We start from the raw sequence: 21,382 nt of genomic DNA on the forward strand, positions 1-21,382 counted from the left end.
ACCAAAGCGTCTGCGAGAGGAGAGGATGAGGAAGAAAAATATTTGAAGAAACAATGGCCAAAAGCTATCTGCCTGCTCCGTGCTGGGTTGAGCGTACAGTAGTTGTACAATAACCACTTGAGGCATGGATGAATGCAAATGCTAAGGTCCAAAACATAAGTTGACCAAATACTCTTTATATGGAAGCCTTAAAAAAAAAAACTGAAAGAAAAAGGCTGTCATAGTGCTACACACAAAAATATGCCCCAAGTACATGATGACCATCCCAAATTGCCAGAATTTAATTAAGTGGATTGTGAGAAAACTTTATTTGGGGCAGTGGAGGGGGAAGCCAGACTAGGTCACACGCTCCTCTAATCTGCAGCATCTTTTCTGCAGTTACCTGAGCCAGCACATGTTGAAACTGTTCTCTGGTGAGAGGCAGCAGGAAGGTTGTGATGATTCTTCTCAGTTCATTCTTTGACACTGTCATGTTGTTACTGGTGTCGAGCAGGTGAAAGGCTTTTTTCAACTCATCTCCTTTATCAGTAATTTTTTGAAATATAATCCGTTTAACATCTAAGGATGACAGTATTGGATTTGCAACAGCTGTGGCTAGAAAAGAGAGACGGCTATTTAATAAACATGCTTAAAGCTAAGATGCTAAAAACTGTTTCACTGTGGACTAGAATCAAACTCCTAAAACTGTATTTCTTCTACCATATCTAGGTTTATAAGTAGATGACTTGCAAATGTGCAGTCATTTTTTTCACCTCTGAAACTTATATTTCAATCAATATAAAATCATAGTAATAACATTAGAAAGAAAAGAAAGGCAAAGATAATCTTCCCTAAAAAGGATCTGTCTCATTACAAGTGAAAAACCTGGATCGTGGGATAAAATTTAGTTAAGAATCAATATCATCTCAAATAAATCTTCAAATTATTATATCCACTTTTCATCCCCGTGCCAATTTTTGAAGGAAAACATGTAATTCTTAAGTCTACATCATTACTCTTTCAAAGACAAGGAAGAGGTGAGGTCAGCTGGACACTAGAGAGCTCTAAGGAGCTTTCAGGGGCTTGCACTTCTCGGGAGGAAAAAGAGTCCTGGCTGTAATGGTTTAGGTGCCAGGGTCCCTGTGACACCAAAGGGAAGCTGAAGTAACACTTGAAGCCTCCCTTCCCTCCATCTAAGATAAAAACAGCTGTAGAAGCAAGTAGATTCAGTAACTACAAATCAACTCATGTACCAGTGAGTGTCGTTAGCAGGAAGACATGATTATTCCATCTCAGTATCTCATGACCCACGAGGGAAAGCGGCGGCCGAGCACGATGGTGGTTTGGTAAATCTCTGATACTGTTTATGAGACTGCAAAGGCTTGGTGACCGTATTTCACTGCCTACCTCTGTCTTACACAGTAACTTCTGGACATGCTCAGTACCTTTAACATCGCCTCACCTGCTGTCAAATTATTCCCAAGCAGGAGCCCTAACTCTGTACTAACTCTAGTTATTTCCCTATCAGTGAGAATTTCTTATCAAGCTATGGAAACTTCTGGCATGAGGTCAGTGGTGGCTTTAGTCTCAGAGTGTCCTGGGCCAGATGATAGACTTAAACTGCCACCTTGGGCCCTCCCAGAGGCCCTGAGGGCTGTCCTCACAGCTGTAGGATGCCAGAGCCATCTTCTGTCTGAGGTGGTACCAGAGAGTGGGCCAGCACCCCCACAGGCACCGTGCTGTGAGGGTCTGCCGTGTGCCCTAACCTCCCAAAAAGCATGTGGCATCGCTGACGCCCACCTCCCCTGACGCTTGCTTGCTCATGAGGCCCACAGCCTCCTCGAGGGAGAGGATCACTTAACTGGGATACACTGGGGACCCAGAACACAGAGGGGTTGCTTTGGGGTGACAGGATGAAGGTCCTTGGAAAATCTTAGAGGCAAGAGTGACACTTCAACTGCAGTGCTGTGCTCCCTGAGAGCGGGAGGGGCGGGAAGTGGGCTGCTGTGGAGGACAGACAGGGGGGTGAGCAGAGCGGGCATCAGCCGGGAGAGGAGACCGGGGAAGTCAGCAGGGGCCAAATCCCGGGCGGTCCTGTCCTCTGGCTTTGGGCCCTGGGTACAGGATGCCATCACAGTTTTCATTCTTAAATTTTACTCTGGTATCACATGGGAGAGAAACAGAAAGGGGAGGAGAGGACGATGTGAGACATGCTGGGGGATCACAGCCTGCCAGGCAAGTAACGAGAGAGGTCTGCACTGATGTGATGGTCATTGAGGGAAAAGCCAGGGTGAATACAAGATACGTTAGAATAGAGGAGGAAAGTCCACAGAATCTTCAGATTTGATGTGCAGGGTGACATAGGAGAAGAGATAAAGCTCCTGTGTCCGGCGTGGGTGGCTGGGTGAGTGGCGACATCCTTCACTGAGAAAGGGAATTCGGGAAGATGGGGCTGACAGTATTTTCCAAGATGCCGCAACAAGAGCGCACCGCACATGCTTTTCTTACAGCAGCATCTTAACTCTCTTCCCATCAACGAGTGGGGCATGTGTTCCTTCCCCTTGACTCTGGGTGAGTCTGGGACTAGAGGCAGAATTGATGCTAAGTGATTTCTAAGACAAGGTCACAACAGGCACCACAGCTGCTGCCTGGTCCTCTTAAGATGCTCACACCAGGGCTGGGAGGAAGTCAAGAAGCCACACAAGAGGCCGCATGTAGATGCTCCGGCCAACAGCCCCAGCGGAGGTTCCAGACAAGATCCAGCATCGGCTGCTGGGCGCTCGAGGGAACCAGCCTTCAGATGATTCCACCCCAGGATGTCAAATCGCCCCCAGCCTCTGCACCTCCCTCACATGGACAGGGAACTAGCCGTCTCTGGGACCTGCTTAAATTGCAGATCTGTGAGCAAAACAGACAACTGTTGTGATTTCAAGCCTCTATGTTTGGGGAAGTTTGTTGATAGCAATGGATACCTGGAAGAGAAAAGTTCATGGGAAAGCTCATGAGCTCAGTTTGGGATATCTGAGCGGGCATGCCCATCTGAAAAGTGAATGCATGTCTCTGGAGGTCAGGGAGGGTGGGGCTGGAGAGGCAGGTGTGGAAACCGCCATGTGGGAACCATGGGGGAAACGCGCCAGCAGGAAGAGGAGAAGAGAGCCTTTGAAACACTGACTTTTAAGGACATGGAGTTCATTCATTCACAAAATATTTCGGAGTACCCATGGTATTTCAGCCGCGGCTCCAGGCACTGAAGGCACTACAGGGAAGGAGACAGGAAGGTCTGCTCTTGTAGAGCTTAGACTCTGGAGGGGAGAAGAAGACAAGAAACAGAGAAATAACTGGTAAGGTAACGGCAGGTGCTGGCAAGGGCCACAAAGGCAGGAGGACAGAACAAAGAGGCGGCGGGCAGCTGGGAAGCTGTTTAACATGGAGCGCTCGGGATGTCCTCTCTAGGTGGTTCGATGATACAATGAGGCAGGCAGCCGACAGGCTGGAGTAAGAATGCCCTCCACGGGGAGAAGAGCCTCAGGTGTAGAGCCCCCGAGCAGGGGTGAGCTTGATGCGTCCAGGAAAGCAAGAGGCCAGATGGACGGCGGCACATGTCGAGCAAGATGGGGTTGGGGGTGGGGGGAGCAGTGATCGCTGAGATCAGGGTGGGTGACACCTCGGGGACCGCACAAGGACCCAGGTTTTCTCCAAGGGCAATGGGAAGGCTGGGGAGAGTTCAAGCAGCAGAGTGATCTTATTAATATAAGTTGTTTTTTTTTAAATCACTCTGGCTGCTATGTAGAGGGTGGATTACACAGGGGCAAGAGATGAGGAGGTGGAATTCCAGACAGGAGGCAGCTCCAAGCATCCAAGAGGTGACTGTGGCTTGAATGCGGTGGTAGCCCTGGATGTGCGGGGGGCGGGGGAGGAGACAGAGTAGAGTGACAACCTAGAAACAGAGCTGACAAGGTCTCGCTGAGAGATTGGCTTGGTGAGACAGTGTGGGCAGGGGAGTGAAGAGAAAATGAAATCAAGGCTAATTCCTCAGACTTGAGGAAGTAGATAAAGGGTGGTGCCCTTTCCCGGGATAGAGAACACCAGGCATCAGGAGGTCTGTTTGGCCAGTTTGTGTCTGAGATGCCCGCTGGATGAAGTCCGCATGGAAAGGTCAGGGAGGCAACTGCAGACACCACCTGGATCTTGGCACGGAGGTCAGAATAGAGCTGCTGTTTCGTTACAGGTGGTATTTTGGGACATGGAGCCAGATGCTCACCTGGGAGAGGGCAGACAGGGAGAAGAGGACCGGCACAGAGCCTGGCGGGGAAGAATCCCGAGGATGCCAGACGCGCGGGGGCCACTCCCTGCTTCTCTCTCTGTTTCTGTCGCTACGAACCTCAGAAGCAGCTGATCCACGTGTGGCGGCACGGGAGTCCACAACAGCTGGTGAACAGTATATTCCTTCCTCTGCTCACCCACCTGGAATTCCCCCTCCTGCACCCAGCATCACAGAGGGACCCCTCTTGGTAATTTATTCTCCATCTTGAAATCTGTTTTCAGATTCTTCATGTGTGTTTCCAGTTGTTTTTCAAGAAGCCCCATCTCTGCAATCAGTAACTCTAACATAAAAATATCCAAAAATATTGATTTGAAGCTATTTTAATTTACTTGAAGGAAAAGTTTTCATCTCACAAGCCTAACGTAACTTCTGAGATTCAACATGAAAGCAGTAGCCCAAACTGCATAACCTGCTAGCGGGAGTACAAGCGGATAGAATCGTTCTGGAGGGCAATTTGGCAAAATCTTCTACATCCGTTTAGGATACAGAAAGTCACAACAGACCGTCACTCTGACCCTAACGAGATCAAGTAGGATAAGCTAAAAAGAGAGAGCTTTTGAAACCTATCAGAAAACTGAGGGTGCAAAGACACTAAATCCCAGAAAGGACCAGCCACTCCTCAGAGAGAAAAGACCTATGACTCTTTCCATCCTTGCAGAGCCTTGGGAAGTAAAGTAACTTCATTCTAGACAGGGGTACAGAGAAGAAACCAACCACATAGTAGCCACGTGGACCAGCCTTGTGGATTTGCATCCCGAGAGCCTCAGTCACAGAGCAAGTCGGCACCCGTCCCCTGGGGTCTTCGCAAGTGGCATAGGTGGCGCCCCAAAGCTGGGAGCGAGGCAGGAGAGCTGCGCAACGTGCTGCATGGCACATGGGGCCTTCCGTAGGTGGGCAGCAGCTGCCCCCCAGGGCTGAGTACGGAACAAAGGCAAGTCCCTCTGAAGCACGCGGGGCCTTCACCACGTGCACCCCAGTAGCCCACCGGAGCTGCAGGCAGGGCGGCAGGGCTGAGGGAGACCTCTTGAGGTGCACAAAGCTAGGGGCTGAGCCGAAGGACAAAGAGAGAGCCCCAGAAATTCTCCAAAAGTGGCAGGTGGGCTGGAAAGCAGAGCGCTCCCTGCCATATGCTAGCCAGCGGCTGGACTGTGAGGCAGAGATCTCTGGCGTCTCCCCAGTGCTCAGATCTCCAGACCTGCTGCAGGGAAGTACCTGAAGCCAGGGGTAACTTGAACCCACCTAAAACCACAGCCAAGTCCAAACGCAGCCCAACTGAGAGACTGAACTGCGCCGCCCATCTCACTGGGAGCCCAAGCAGAAGGGGCATTCCTTTTTCTGGCGATAAACATGATTTACTCCGTCTCTACCGTCCTTTACCCAAATGTCTGGAGTTAAATCTTTTTCAATTGCAAGATGAGTGAAATAAGAAAAGGTGACCTGATCAAGAGCCAAAACAATCACTAGGAGACCCACGGTGAGAACAGGTGTAGAAACGATCAGGTATTTAAACAAAGAATAATAACTACGTTAAAGAGATTAAGGAAAAACTGACAACATGCTGAACATGTGGAGGATTTCAGCAAAGAGGCGAAAACTATTTTTTTAAAGCAAGTGAAAAAGCTAGAAACTAAGACCGCAGTATCAAAGTGATGAACTCATTTAATTCGCTTAACAGCAGACCACGTCCACGGCAGAAGAAAGGACTAGTGAATATAGTCAGGTCAGTAGAAAGTATTCAAACAGAGATACAAACACGAAGCAAAAAAAATGAAGTCTTAAAAGGAAACAAGGTGTCTAATATCTGTGGCTCACAGATTAACTCCATGAATTGTAACCATAAATTTACAAGTGCATAGCTACACACATGTGCACACTGATGGCATACCCAAGAGAGGCCAGCCAAGCATGGGATGATGATCAACTCTGGAGAGGAAAGGGGGTGCTAGGAGACATTACATACATGTATATAATTTTTATTTAAATGTATTTATAAAAATATACATATAATTTTTATTTAGAAAAGAAAAAACAATTCAGTCCATTAAAAATACCATCAAATGACAAAGGAAAAAAGATACTGATGGCACACGAAGCCCATAAAGGATGAGTACCTTTAAAATAGAGGGCGCATACAAATAACTAAAAAGACCAACCCACAGTGTGTAAGTGGGCAAAGGGCATGAAAGGGCAGCTCACAAGAGAACAAGACAGAACCCTGATAAACTTGAGACTCAATGTTAACCTCACCATTCAAGAAATGCAACTTAAAATCACAACAGAATATTGTTTTGAGTATCAAATGGACAAGATGTAAAAGGACACTCAGAAGCAAGTAGGTTTAAACGTCATGCACGGCAACATGCAGGCAGCTTGATGGCGCCCGTGAGACTGACGAGTGTGAAAGGGCTCCGACTCAGTAACCCCACTTCACCCCTTCTCTGCACTGTCAGAAGGTTAGTCAAACTAAGATACATCCAAAATATATCGCAGGCGTGGACAGAGACAGATGTATCATTGATGATAAATGTTTGTGCTGAAAATTGCCAGTTATCCCCCGATATCCATTCTCCCTTCTTTCCTTACGAGCAGACACCCTGAGACTTGGGCAGACACATCACGTGGCCACCTGAAATACGGTCTGAGTTTCGTGGCCGTGTGAAAGATGCCTGTGGCCACGTGATTAAAGTCTCGCTGACTGTAAGTGAGCCCAGGTGGCGACTTCTGGCGGGAATGCCTTTCCTCTGCTTTTAAGGCAAAACCCAGTCATGCCGTTCGTGACGTCCCTCTGAGTCTTGGCGCTGTGCACTCAGTGCCCCGCGTGTGCTTCTGCTGGGCACTGGCCTCACCCTCTTGGGGTTCTTCCTCTCCCTCTCGAGACTGTGAGCTCTTCCAGGACAGACCCTCCATCGGACCCATCTCTTTGTCTTCAGTACCTGTGACATTCTTGTCACATATTAGGGCTCAGAAAATGTTTGTGAAAGAAGAGAGGGAGGAAGGAATGAACAAATAAAAAGACATACACTTTGGGGAAATTATAACGTCAAATTTTATTGCTTTAAAACCGAGTGATCCAAATAAGTTAAAGTTTTATGTCCACACGAAAATCTGCATGCAAATGTTTACAGCAGCTTTATTCATAACTGCCACGGCATGAGAGCAACCAAGATGTCCTTCGGTAGTGAATAAACTGTTACACATCCATACAAGAGAATATTACTCAGAGATAAAAAGAAATGAACTATCACATCATGAAAAGACACAAAGAAGCCTTAAGTGCATATTGCTAAGTGGAAGAAGCCAAGCTGAAAAGGCTACGGACTGTAGGATTCCAACTAAATGACATCCTGAGAAAGGCAAAACTACCGAGACAGTAGGAAGACCACGTTGTCTGCGTGCGGGGGGAGGGAGGGGTGAGTGGGCGGAGCACGGAGGATTTTTTAGGGCTGTGAAACTACTCTGTGTGATACGGTAACAGTGGACACACACCATCATACATTTACCAAAACCCAGAGAACATACAACACAGAAGGTGTGAACTTTAATAACGTATCAATAATGGCTCATCAGTTGTAACAAGTGTAACACACTAACGCAAACGTGAGTGATGGGGAGACGGGCTGGGGAGTGAAGAGGTTACAGGAACTCTCTCCACTTTAGCTCAGTTTTTCTGATAACCTAAAACTACTCAAAAAAATTAAGACTATTAACTAAGCAAAAACTGAGAGAGGCAGTATCCTAAATAACATAGTAGTTAATTCCATGGATCCTGGAATCACACTTTCTAGGTTTAAATCCCAACCTGCCACCTAAAAACTATGTAACTTTTGGGCAAGTGGCTTTAGAAACCTGTGTCTCAGATTCCCTATAAATAAAACAGGGACAATAACAGAATCTATGTCACAGCTTTATCGTGAGGACTAGTGACGTGTGAGGCCTTTGCAGAATCTCATACACACTGAACATACACAGTGATATCTTCTGTTGGTGTGATTTGTTCAGGAGTACTCACTTGAAGAAGGTCTGAACATATTTTGGAAGCCATTCCTCGAATACACTCTACATGGTGAAGAGTGAGGTCTTAAATGTGTGAACTTTCGCGTGTGAGGATACAAAGTATGCCAATCTGGTACGATCGCCATTGAGCACACCAAATCCCTGTGGTGTAAGACAAAATAGATTACGTTATCTTCAAGCACACATGACAGACCTGACCAACTTCCAATCGATTCCCTTTCTGAAAGGACAGCCAGGGACTGTAAAAATGCTACTAGTCATGACCCTCATGCCAATGTTTCAAAGACTATTCCTAAAGTGAACACAAAATTGTGATTTTAGACTCTTTGTTTTTATAGCAGATTCAACAATCTTCAAAAATGGGAAAACAAAGAGGTATTTGGAAAGGAAAATCCACCTGCACCTCAACTACCATTGACCCATTTCTTAGACGGGGGCCGTGGGGGAGAGTTGGGTTCTCTGAGCTCTCCCAAAGCGTCTCACTGCACATCCAAAGCACAGTCAGAGGCAGAGCTAGCGACAACAGCATCAGAAATGGTGGAGTCAGGACCTCAAAACTCCTCTCCACAAAAGTAATGAGAACACTGGCAAAAACTGTAAAAACCAGCTGTTTCAGGACTCTGGAAATTAACCAAAGGTTTGAGGCAATCTGGGGAGCACTTATTCAGGAAAGACACCAGAATTTCGGTATGAACACCAAGCTCTGTGGGATTTTAACTTCCCCTGTTCACATCTCCCCTCATCCCCAAACCTGCAGCAGCCTGGAAACTAACAGCCTGCCATCACAGTGAAACCCTGGCAGCCTGCCAGCCACTGGAAGGTGGAGAACAGGTTGGAGCTCCTTCAGAGCCCCATCATCAGAAAATTTTCATCATGTGACTTACCTGATGGCGTCCTGAAAGACCCCACTCACAAGGCTGTCTGTATTTGAACTGATTCAGAGTTTGCCCGGTAAGAACAAGCTATTATCAAAAGGCATTTGTTGAAAAAACTTCAGGGGCAACTGTTGTTCAAAATTTTAGCTGCCTGAGAGGGTGGATAACAGGTGGAGCAAATAACAGACTAACCAAAAAGCTTAAATGGAAAAGCTGAAGAATGAGATGTCCACAGGGGCTTTGAGAAGCTCCCGCATGTTCTGGAGGATTTAGAAGGGATGTGAGCATGTCCAAGGCTCTGTGCTGGATTAGGAAGACCTGGGAAGGCCCTAAGCTGTCACTCTGGCTGACCTAGAGGCTCTGCACAAGCAGGAAGTGGAGGCCAAGGTAGAGCTGTCAACCGCCTTGTAGAGTGTTGAAGGAATGCTCCAACACACACACGGAGTCCCTCAGCAAAGACTAGAAGACTGTTGTGTCCAGGCATTTAAGGAAAGCTCTGTCCCATCATAAGCTGATCAATAAGCCAACCAGTCAGGGACTTCAGCAGCCATACATTACAAATAGTACAAACTTTACAAAGTTAGTTTAGAAAAGTCACTAAACAAAGAAACCATGGAAAGGAGAGAGAATATGATTTTGAGAACTGCCATATTCTTAAGATGGCTAGTTTTCAACACAAATTTTATGACATGCAATTAAAAAAAAAAAGGTATGGTGCATACATACTAATCTTCAGAAACCTACACAACAAAGAAAAGAGTAGACTGAAATATTCAAAGTATTAAAAGGAAAAAAGCCCCACCAACCTAGAATTCTATATCCAGCAAAATACCTTTCAAATTTAAGGACAAGTAAAGACTTTATCATACAAACAAAAATTGAGGAAATAACACCAGCAGAACTGCTTGTAAGAAATGTTAAAATTCTTCAGAAAGAAGAAAAAAATCATGTGGGTCAGAAACTCAAATCTACATAAAGAAAGGAAGAGCATTAGAAAAAGAATGAAGGTAAAATAAACATATATGCACCTAATAACAGAGCCCAAATACACATGAAGTAAAAACTGATAAAGTTGAAAGGAGAAATAGACACTTCAACAATAACAACTGGAGATTTCAATACTCACTTTCAATATGGGCAGAACAATTAGCCAGAAGACCAACAAGGGAACAGTTGAACAACAGTTTAAACCGACTAGACCTAACAGACATCTATGCAACACTCCATCCAACAACAGTAGGATGCACATTCTTCTCAAGTGTACAGGGAACATTCTCCAGGATAGATCATAATAAAGATTAGAGCATAAATAAATAAAACTGATAACAGAAAAACCATAGAGAAATCCAACAAAATTAAAAGTTGGCTCTTTAAAAGATCAGCAAACTGACAAATTTTTAGCTAGACGGACCAAGAAAAAAGGAGAAACATTCAAGTTACTAAAATCAAGAATAAAAGAGAGGACGTTACTACTGACCTTACAAAACAAAACAAAAGGGTTATAAGGCAATACTATGAATAATTACCTGTATGTCAACAAATTAAATAACCTATATGAAATGGGAAAAAATCTTAGAAAGATGCAAGCTACTGGAACTGACTGAAAAGGAAACAGACCTATAACAAGAGATTGAAGTAGCAGTCAAAAAACTTCTTGCAAAGAAAATCCAGGACCAGACAGGTTCACTGGTGAATTCTACCAAGTATTTGAGAAGAATAATTAAAACCAATTCTTCACAAACTCTCCCCCAAAACAGAAAAGAACACTTCTCGACACATTCTATGAGGTTAGTATTACTTTGATACCGAAACCAGAAAAAGACATCAAAAGAGAAAGCTAAAGACTAATATTCCTTATGAACACAGGAAAAATCCTCAACAAAACACAAACGTACGGAACCCAGCAACACATAAAAAGAATTAGACATCATGATCAAGTGGGATTTATTCCAGGAATACAAGGATGGCTGAATATATAAAAATCAGTGTATATTATGAAAAAGTTGCTGACGGCAAGTTAATTAAATGAAGTTACTGTAATAACACAAAAGAGCATAATTTTTAAATTGTTTAAAATAACATAGAAAAAAAATCAATGTAATATTCCACATTAATAGAATCAAGAAAAAACACAAGAGCATCTCAACTGATGCCAAAAAAGCATTTCACAAAATCCTACACCCTTTCATGATAAAAAACACTCAACAAACTAGAAACAGAAGGGAACTTCCTTGACCTAACAAAGGGCATCAATGAAAACCAATAGCTAACATCATACTTAATGATAAAAGAATAAAAAGAGTAAAAGTTTTCCCCTAAGATCAAGAACAAGACAAAGATGTCTATTCAACATTGTACTGAAGGTTCTAGCCATGGCAATTAGGCAAGAAAAAGAAATAAAAGGTTTCCAGATTGGAGACTAGTAAGCAAAGCCATCTCTATTTGTTGATGACAGGATTTTGTACATAGAAAATCCTAGGGAATACTCACACACACACCACTACTAGAAATAATTTTTTTTAAAGTTCAGTAAGGTGTAGGATACAATATCAATATACAAAATCATTTCAAAATTAAAAATATATATACAAAAATCAATTGTAGTTCAAGACAATTGCAAAGAACACTCTGAAAATAAAATGTTTAAAAATCCATTTACAATAGTATCAAAAAGAAAATATTTCAGAATAAACTTAACAAAAAGAAGTGCACAATTCATACACTGAAACTACAAAACATCACTGAAAGAAATTAAGGAAGATCTGAATAAATGGAAAGACATCCCATGTTTATGGATAAGGTTACAATACTCCTCAAATTGACTGACCAATACAACTTAATGCACATCAAAATCTTGGCTGCCTTTTTTTGCCAAAACTAACAAATGTATCCTAAAATTCATATAGAAATTCAAGAGATTCAGTACAGCTGAAATAATCTTTAAAAAATTAGAACGAAGTTAAAGGACTTGCAGTTCCTGATTTCAAAACTTGCTACAAAGCAACAATAATTAAGACAGTGTGGGCTGGCATAAGTACAGATATATAGACCAATGGAACAGAATTGAGAATCTGGAAATATACCCTTACATGTAGCATTAACTGATTTTTGGCAAGAGTTGCAAGATCATTCAATGCAGAAGGAAAAGTCTTTTTAACAAACGGAGCTAGGACAAATGGACATCCACATGCAAAAGAATGAAACTGGACCCCATCTCATAGCACATACAAAAATTAACTCAAAATCAATCAAAGGCCTAAATTGAAGAACTGAAACCATAAAATTCTGAGGAGAAAACACAGCTGTAAATCTTTGTGACTTTGGGTTATGCAATGATGTCTTAGATATGACAGCAAAAACACAAGCAACCAAACAGGGAAGCTGTTACCTGGACTCCATCAAAATGAAAGACGTTTGTGCTTCAAAAGACACTCCCCCAAAAGTATAAAGACAACCTACAGAATGGAATCAATTATTTGTCAGTCATATATCTGATAAGAATCTAGTATGCAGAACATATAAAGAACTCTTACAACTCAATAATAAAAAGCAAATGATTCAATTTAAAAATGGGCAAAGGATCTGAGTAGCCATTTCTCCCAAATGGCTGGCAAGTACACGAAAAAAATGCTCAACTTCACAAATCATGAGGAAAGCACGAATCAGAACCACCAGAAGACATCACCTCACACCCACTAGGATGGCTCTGATCAAAGAAATGAACAGTAACAAGTACTGGCGAGAATGCAGAGATACTGGGACCCCCATACTTTGCTGGTAGGGATGCAAAATGGCCGGCTGCTTTGGAAGATAGGCTGGCAGCATCTCAAAGAGTGAAACACAGAGTCAGCACACGACCCAGCAATTTTACTCCCAGGTATATAGTCAAGGGAACTGAACACCTATGTCCACACAAAAACTCGCACACAAACATTCACAGCAGCATATCCCCAACAGCCAAAAAGTGGAATCAACCCACAGGTCCCCCACCAGGTAAGTGGGTAAGCGAACAGCAGTCTGCCCGCTCAGTGGACTGCAGTCCAGCCATAGAAAGGGGTGAAACACCGATTCATGCTGCAACACAAACGAGCCTTGAAAACACATTAAGGCAGACCCACAGGCCCACGCACTGCATGGTTCAACTGACATAAAATGTGCAGAACAAGTACATCTGTGGAAACGGAGAGTAGGTTCATGGCTACCAGTGGCTGGAAGCAGGGGAATGGGGCTGCTAATGCATATGGGGTTTCTTTCCGGGGTAACAAAAGTTGGGGGTGATGGTCACATAACTTTGTGAATATACTGAAAGCCACTAAACTGTATACTTGAGAAGGATTTAATGTCATGACATGTGAATTATATCACAAGTAGAAAAAGGAGGGGACGGAGGGAAGGAGGAGGCGAGAGGCTGGAGCATCACTTGGTGGGCAGAGAGGGAAGTCGCTCGCTGGGCACCTTTGACTAGAGGGAGGGGGCCTTTTCAATAACTTTTAAGATAATATGTTTACTTGATGGTCATTGAAAATGTGATTAGGAGACCTTAGAGGAAGCAAGGCCAAAGCCAGACACTGAGTTGTATCCCAGAGATAGTCCCGGGGGTGCCCTGTTTATCACGGGCACTAGGGGGTCCCACTGAGGCACCCCCCAACTGTGAGAGCGAACCTGGCCGTGCCCCCCACTCTCGTCAACCACAGTCGCCACAGTACTCCATGCATTTGTGAATTTATAACTTGCAGACTCCGCCAGTCTGTGGCTTACAGGTGTTTCAGAAACCCCAGGAAATTTTTCACTCATTTCTTTCTGGTCGCTCTCAGCATAAGAGCAAGAAAATAAAACTCTCTCTTCCCTCAAGGAAGTTAAGAAGTCTAAGTTTCAGCTCCACAGGGCGGTTTTATAGCCATCACTTGTCTGGGGCTCCTAACTTGGCCATTCTTCTCAGGATTAAAAAAAAAAATTCTCCTACTGGGCTTCACATTTAAATGCAAGTACATAATTAATGGTATTCAGAAATAGAGGGATGTGCCCGGCACGACACGAGTCAGGAGGGTCAGGCCCGGCAACACCTCTAAAGCACTCGGTCTGAGGACTCAGGTTTGCAGGGTCGGAGACATGAATCAGAACTTCCTAACGCGTGAGGAACCCACACGGGTGCCCCTGGCTGCCCAGCCCGACGTCCGTCTGGGCCGCCTGAGTCCCCGCCTCTGGTTCGCAGGTCCCTGTGGGGCTGACACCATGTGAGGCTGACAGCGCCCCCCCCCCGACACCCTTCCTCACGTCGATGCATCTGATGAACTGACACCTAGAATCACAGCACAGGTAAACTTCCAAAAGAATGTGGCTTGGTACATGCTCATACTGTCAAAACAAATGTACTAAAAAGCTCCCAGCTCCCTTCTAGAAGCCTGGGGGTCAGTAAACAAGACTGGCAAAATCACAGACCCCATCATGGACCTTATTTTATATTCTAGTTATGGAGACACAGAATGAACAAAGTAAGTGAACTATACACGTGCGTAAGTGCTGTGGAGATAAAGGGGGCAGAGGAGGGGAACAGGAGACGCTGAGCAAAGAGCTGAAGGAAACCAGAAAGGGAACAAACCATCAGGAGGACAAAGAGGCAGCAGGGGGCCCGATGGAGGACAAGCACGTGGGCTTCTGTGAGACTCAGCCACGTGAAGCCACTGGAGGGTTACACACACAGAAGAGGGTTATGCACAGGTTACCATCTGGCCTTCGCGCTTAAAGGATCCCTCTGGCTGGATGTCAAGAACAGACCTTAAAGGATTCCTCTGGCTGGATGTCAAGAACACACCTACAAAGGTGAGGGAGGAAACAGGAAGACCAACCACAAGTCTGCTGCAATCATCCAAGCAAGAGAAGCTGTGGCTTGGACCAGGGTGCTTCAGGGGAAGTGCTGAGAAATGATCAGATTCTAGATACATTCTGAAGGAGGAGCCAGTGTATCTCCCTGCAGGTTTGATCTGGCACGCAAGAGAAAGACTGAGTCGAGTGGATAACCGAGGTGGGAAAGACTGCAGCTAGACCAGGTTGAAAGGGAAAGATCCAGAACTCCGTCTGGACATGGTACATTGGAGACGCTTATTAGATATCCCGGTGGAGATGCTGAACTGGCAGCTGGGTATGTGAGCCTGAGTGCAGGGGAGCGACTGGTGCTGAAGACAGAAGTTTGGGGGTTGTCAGCATACAATGTGTGTAAAGGCATGATTCCTGATCAGCCCACCAAGAAAATAGGTATAAAACCAGATGCCAGGGCTGAGCTTGGGGTACTCAGCAATCAGAGCTCAGCGGGGTGAGGAGGAACCAGCAAAGGAGGCTGAGGAGGGCAACCACGGGGGAGGCACAGGAGACGGAGTGTCCAGGAAACCAAGTGCAGAGCGTTTCAAGGAGGAGGGGGCGATGCTGTGTGTCAAAGGCTACAGCGATAATCGCATCAGATAAGGACCAAGAACTGCCCTTTGGATTAAGCCAGGCGGGAGCCACCGATGACCCTAACAGCAGCCGTACTGGTGGACTGGGTGGTTGGGAGGAAGCCTGTCTAAGTGAGTTCCAGTAAATTCACAGGAGAACAGTCTGTGACAGCGGAAGAGACCACCGTTTGGAGGAACTCTGCTGTAAAGGTGCAGCGTGATAACCGGAGGAGGGAGGGGGTCAAAGGAGAAACTTCTTTAAGACAGGAGAATTAGGAGCACGTGTGAACACTCACGATCGTGATCCAGCTGCGAGGCCAAGAGGGGCGAGGCAGGAGAGGAGGGAGGGGATGGCCGTCCCCACAGGTCTGCCGCGGAGCCTTTCCTAGGCACACGGACAGTTCACGTGGCGTGACAAAGGAAAAGGCAGGGCGTGTGACTACGGAGCCGGAGAGGAGAGCTGGTGGCTGATCTCTTCTGCTGGTGTCTCCAGTGAAGCGGGAGTTGGGTCATCAGCACCAAGGGAGGATGGGGGGAGGCGTCTCAGGACGGAGGAGAGAGGACACGGAATGAAACGGTCGTCTCGGAGGGAAGGCAGGCAGAGGGTGGGAGGAGCAGCACGACTGTCAAGGAGCCGAAGAGCCCATCGGGGGCCGAGCACAGGAACTTAAGAGCCTGTACTGGCGCCGGTGTGGCTTTTCTCCAGCTGTGTTCAGCTGCAAGGGGAGGCGGGTGAGGTGGGTCTAATTTGGGTCAGAGTTTTGAAAAAAAAAAAGTGTGATAGAGCAGGGTGAGGGTGTATGTGAGGGAAGTGGTGACACGGGACCATATGTTGTTCAGGAAGGAACCTGAGGGTGACGGGAACGATCGTGCAGGTGAAACACCTGGACCAGACTGAAGAGGTTAAGAGACAAGAAACTCAGGCTTATGAAGAATTTTAAGAAGGGAAAGAATTACTCTGATCCAATTAGCATTTAATGGGGACTCACTCTGAGTCAGCAAATGTGCTTAAGATTCAAGAAAAACCCATCATCTAAGCCTCCCCATGCCAGAGACTCGCCACTGCCATCCCATTTCCTAGGTGAGGAAACGGGCGCTCAGAGCAGGCAAGCAACTTCCCCAGGGCACACAGCGCCAGACCCAGAGCTGGGTCCAGAGAAGGGCTCTCCCCAGGTATCAGGTTCGCATTGTTGCCAATGGCCATGGCTTTCCTGCTGCTTTGTGCAAAATTAACAAGCCCCTTGAAGGCAGTGGCGAGTCTCGCTACCGGCACTGCCTGCATGGTCAACACACTGGCCTCCTGCCTCACCTGCTCTCCCAGCACCGGGGCCGGATCCACTGGAACTGCATTCCTCGTGGCCGTTACCGGTGATGCAAACAACTGCTTTCTTTATTTTATCCATAAATTCCCTTCCTAATAACAATAAGGCATGCCGGGGCTTTGGCCTCATGCCTTATTACACCACCTGAGGAGTGAGATAATCACCCAGAAATGTACTGCCTGTTGTGCATTTTATTACTGGAATACAAAGCGATTCAATTCAAGAAACACTTAGTTGAAGACGGCATGAGAGAAAAATAATAATCGCATGAAAAGTAATTCCTCCTACGTCTACCGAGCACACGGCGGGGAGTAACCCTCTCCCAGCAGGAGAGTGGTCTGGGTGACCTGCTGGGTCTTCTCCAGTTCTCATTTCTACCAATTGCAGGATCATAAAAGCGAGTGAGACTTCAGTTACAATGTGAATATTCCAAAGTGCCAAATCTGGATAGCTCTGAAAACGGAGCCTTTCTGAGGGTTCCACCTAAACACGCTTGGTGTAAGCATTTTCACTCTTCAGCAAACACCGCAGGCCACACACTAGCGAGTGGAAGAACAGAAGGAAAAGTGTGACCCACCTGGCCCCCTCAGGGAGCTTGCCGCCTAAGTGGGGATTTAAAGAAAGCGGCAGCACGTTTTAAAACAACAGGAACAAGGTATGCCCGCAGCACGTCCACCCACACTGACGGAGTGCGCGAAAACCCGGTGGCGCCCATCTTCCTAGGGATGATGAGAGCGTGGACTAGGTACGTCACCCCATCTCAGGGGTCAAAGCCTTTGCCCCAGAGACGTCATCATCGGTTCACCCCAAGCGGGGAAAGAGCTATTCCATTTTTAGATTCCTCAAGCAGAGATAACATGGTTTTCTGTTGTTACTAATACCATTCTTTTTTCATATGCATTTATTTTCCATTTTTAAAAATTAATTTTAAACGTCTCTTGAAGCAGACAGGTAGCTTTGAAACAGTGGTTCTTAAAATGTGGTCCCAACCAGCAACAGCAGCACCACGTGGGACCGTCTTAGAAATGCAGATTCTTGGGCTCCACCCAGACTGGCCAGTGGGAAACTCTGGGGGTGGGTGCCCCACCCTCTGTACTTTAACAAGCCGGACCCCTGCTTTAGGAGAACCTGAAGCTGATTTATAAGTATGAGTCTATAGTTTGTAAGGAGGCTCTTGTGTAAAATTCCCTGCTTGACATCCAAATGAAGTTAAAAGACCGGCACATGTTCCATCTAAGTGAGCCTACTAGGTTAACCTCGCAGCCGCCTATTACGCCGGCCACGGGCTAATCACCAGCCTGGCGAGTTAGATACTGTTATCCTGATTTTTAGAGACAGAGAAATGAAACACCAGAGAGAAAAGCCAAATTTATTCATGAGGCCAAGGCCCAAACTCGCCTGAACATACCCTGGGCTTTGTGCCCAGCTGTGCCAGGACCGTGCGTGTGTGCACTGGCCAGGTGCACGTGGCTGGGGTGTGCGCACTCCCACATAAGCACGTGGATAAGAACAGCGAAGCCTGTACAGATTCACAGAGTGATAAGAAAATCCGTTAAGTCTCCAGAATGGATACTTGGCATTCGCAAACCTGTCTAACAATTCTGCAACCTACTCACAAGAATAGGTAGAAAGTCAAAAGCCGGTTATTTACATAAATATCTAATCAAATTCTAGGATTCTGGGGTTCGTGACACCAACACGTGAAGCCCAGTCCGCCTCCCCCATCTCGGGTTCATATTCGCTTAAGATCTTAGAATCGGCTGGCAACCCCTAGTCTACTGTTCTAAATATACGAATTATAAGAATGCAAGTTGATTTACACATACATTCCAAATGACAGGGTATCGTAAAAAACAATTTAGCCAGTCATCTGAATTTAATTTAGCAGAAAAATCCATGGTTATAAACTGACCTGCCTCCACCGCCGGCAGCCTGGCGTGTCTGAGCCACAGCCTCCACCCGCCAAGGGTCTCCCCGACGCAGGGGTCTCCTCAAGTCCCTCGCGGACGCTCACCTTCCTCCCAAGGCTCATTTTCACAAATACCGTCTCCTGCAGCATAAATTTCCAGGCTACCCACACCCCCTACAAGACACACCCACGCCAGCCTAGAGATCAACCCCAAATATATCACAAACCTCTCAAAGTTATCTGCTTTCATCAGGTGATGACTTATCAAAACTATAAATAATTATACTGACTATGTCGCAACATAAAAACATGTTTAGGACAATGTTAAGAGAAAAGGTACAGTGGGGGGTACACTATAAACAAAGCGATTTAAGAATGTATTTTCACATGTGGACAGGGGTACAGGGCCTCGGGACAGTGGAGACAGCAACCTTTTCTGTTTTAGATGCTCTTTAAGAACCGTATCACAGCACGTTACGTCTACCATGCCGCCGGGCCGACCAGGCAGCCCCTGCCGCTCCCTCTCCCTCCTTGCTCGCCTCAGCCGCACGGGCCCCTCTGCCCAGATCCTTCCCCACTCCTCAGCCGACCCCTCTCACCTCCATGTCCGCCTGTCACATCACCTTCTCAGAGGCCACACTGCTCCCCTCGGCCACACCCTCCCATCCCAGCCTGTCCTTCCCCGGCACTGCCCTGACCACAGCTGGTCACTACACTCTTATGTGGGAAAGCAGAAACTTGATTACAGGCTCCATGAAACAAAACAGCGGTTTTACACCACTGTACCCTTGCCCCGGAGACCCTGCATGTCCCTGGAGCTCCACGAGTATTTCTCAGATTAATGAAGGATTTTCACAGCCTTGTCATTCACATAGCACTCTCCTCCCAAAGCACACACACCCACACAAATACACACACACACACATATGCCCCCAGACACACATATACAAACACACCCGTGCACGCACACACACACACAATCCTTCCACTCCCGGATCTTATTTAAGATCTTCACCCTCCCTCCAGCCATCCCAGGCAGAAGTCTCGGCACCTCCTGTGATTTCTCCCTCTCATCCCCTGTACTGAGAACTAGTGACCAGGGTCAAAGGTCTCCTTAATTAACACCCATGACCCTTCTGACTGTTCATGTCTATCTTCCCTGTGAGGTCATCAGTGTCAGGAGAGCAGGGACCACATCTGATTACAGGGAGGCCAAAAAATCATGCTTGAGTTTAACTGATTTAAGTGTTGTGGTTTCGTGATCATTTCTATCAGCAAGAATGCCTGCTGCCCCAGAATACAGACCCTAAAGAAAAGGCTTATTTTGTTTTGTTCATAATGTGGCTTCTCTATCATGGATGCAAAAATCTAACTGCAGAAAGGGCCTCAGAAATTCCCTCCCCCTTATGAGTATTTTTAGACTCCCCCACACCTCGTGTGATGCCGGACAGGGCAACAGGGAACAGAAAAACAAGCTGGGTTAGAAAACACTGACCACCACACACCGTCGGCCGTCAAACACCAGTTCACCTCTCACAGACCGTGTCACTGGCAGCCTTTTAACATGTAGTCGCTGGAAACCATCCCGCTCCGGCTCCTGGGAGCCGACAAGGAGTGTTTAAGTCGTCCTATTTATAGTGCAGCCAGGCCTGAGCCAGTGAGCCAGTTCTCGGGCGCCACAAACGCAAGTTGGGATGGTTTCCCAGCCCGAGTTCAGGAACAGAAAGTTGGGTGGCTGCTGCCACCTACAGCAGGAAGTGTGACCTTGCACTGCCCAGCGGCCCTGCGGGCCCCGCCGAGGGGGAGGCAGGCGGAATCATTTTCCAAGTTCACCGGGTGGTCTAACACCTGCTGTCAAGCACCAAGTTCAGGACGTCCAGCTGTGACACGTATAACGTGGTGCTTGTTGCTATAATAAACGCAGGTGTTCCCAAACAGCTGTAGCCTGAGAACCAGTGTTCAGAGCACACTTGCTGTGGAAGCAACTAAAACAAGACACATGGAAGCGATCGCGCAATCACGACCACCTTTTGGAGCACCCTCCTCTCGAGGCCTTCCCCCAGCACAGTGGAGTGACCTGGCCAGTTCCTCCCACCTGTCAGACACTCAGGCAGCCGGGAAGGAGCAGCGTCCCCCCGGCCTTGGTGCTGTGGGTGCGGTGCGGCTGAGCACAGCAAGGTGTGTTTTGGTGCTATTTCCTTTCATTTCCTTCAAGATAAACTATTTCTGAATTTGTAAATTCTGAAAAATAAGAGCAATAGGGTTAGATGACTTTTCTTCTTTAGCTTTTCAAGCCACAGGGAACGGAGCCTTTGGGTCTGCAAAACTATCAAGCGGTTTTGTGAGTTACTGGAGAACTGGGTCGAAAACATCAGGCGGGTCCTGTACATGAATTTCACACTAAATTTTAGGTTTCTCGGATGGAGACACTTTATGTCAACACTATATGGGTACCACCCTTATTTGTATATCTCAAACATACACGCTGCAATGCCACACACACACACACACACACACACACACACACACAC

At 46.4% G+C, this 21,382-nt stretch overlaps 1 protein-coding gene and 1 long non-coding RNA gene across 2 annotated transcripts in view; one reads left to right on the top strand and one right to left on the bottom strand.

Annotated features, from left to right (window-relative positions):
- Window positions 1-21,382, bottom strand: part of EFCAB6 (EF-hand calcium binding domain 6) — a 207,689-nt gene that overhangs the window by 179,981 nt on the left and 6,326 nt on the right. Inside the window, 2 exon segments of the mRNA XM_032492388.1 lie at window positions 383-594; window positions 8,313-8,458. Coding sequence (XP_032348279.1) covers window positions 383-594; window positions 8,313-8,442 — 342 coding nt within the window. The 5' untranslated portion in view covers window positions 8,443-8,458.
- Window positions 440-12,615, top strand: LOC116667540. The gene is made up of 3 exons (XR_004324362.1): window positions 440-450; window positions 2,795-2,797; window positions 12,537-12,615. It is a non-coding gene; the product is annotated as an uncharacterized LOC116667540 (long non-coding RNA).

The sequence above is a fragment of the Camelus ferus genome, chromosome 12 (assembly GCF_009834535.1).
Source record: "Camelus ferus isolate YT-003-E chromosome 12, BCGSAC_Cfer_1.0, whole genome shotgun sequence".
NCBI lineage: Eukaryota > Metazoa > Chordata > Mammalia > Artiodactyla > Camelidae > Camelus > Camelus ferus.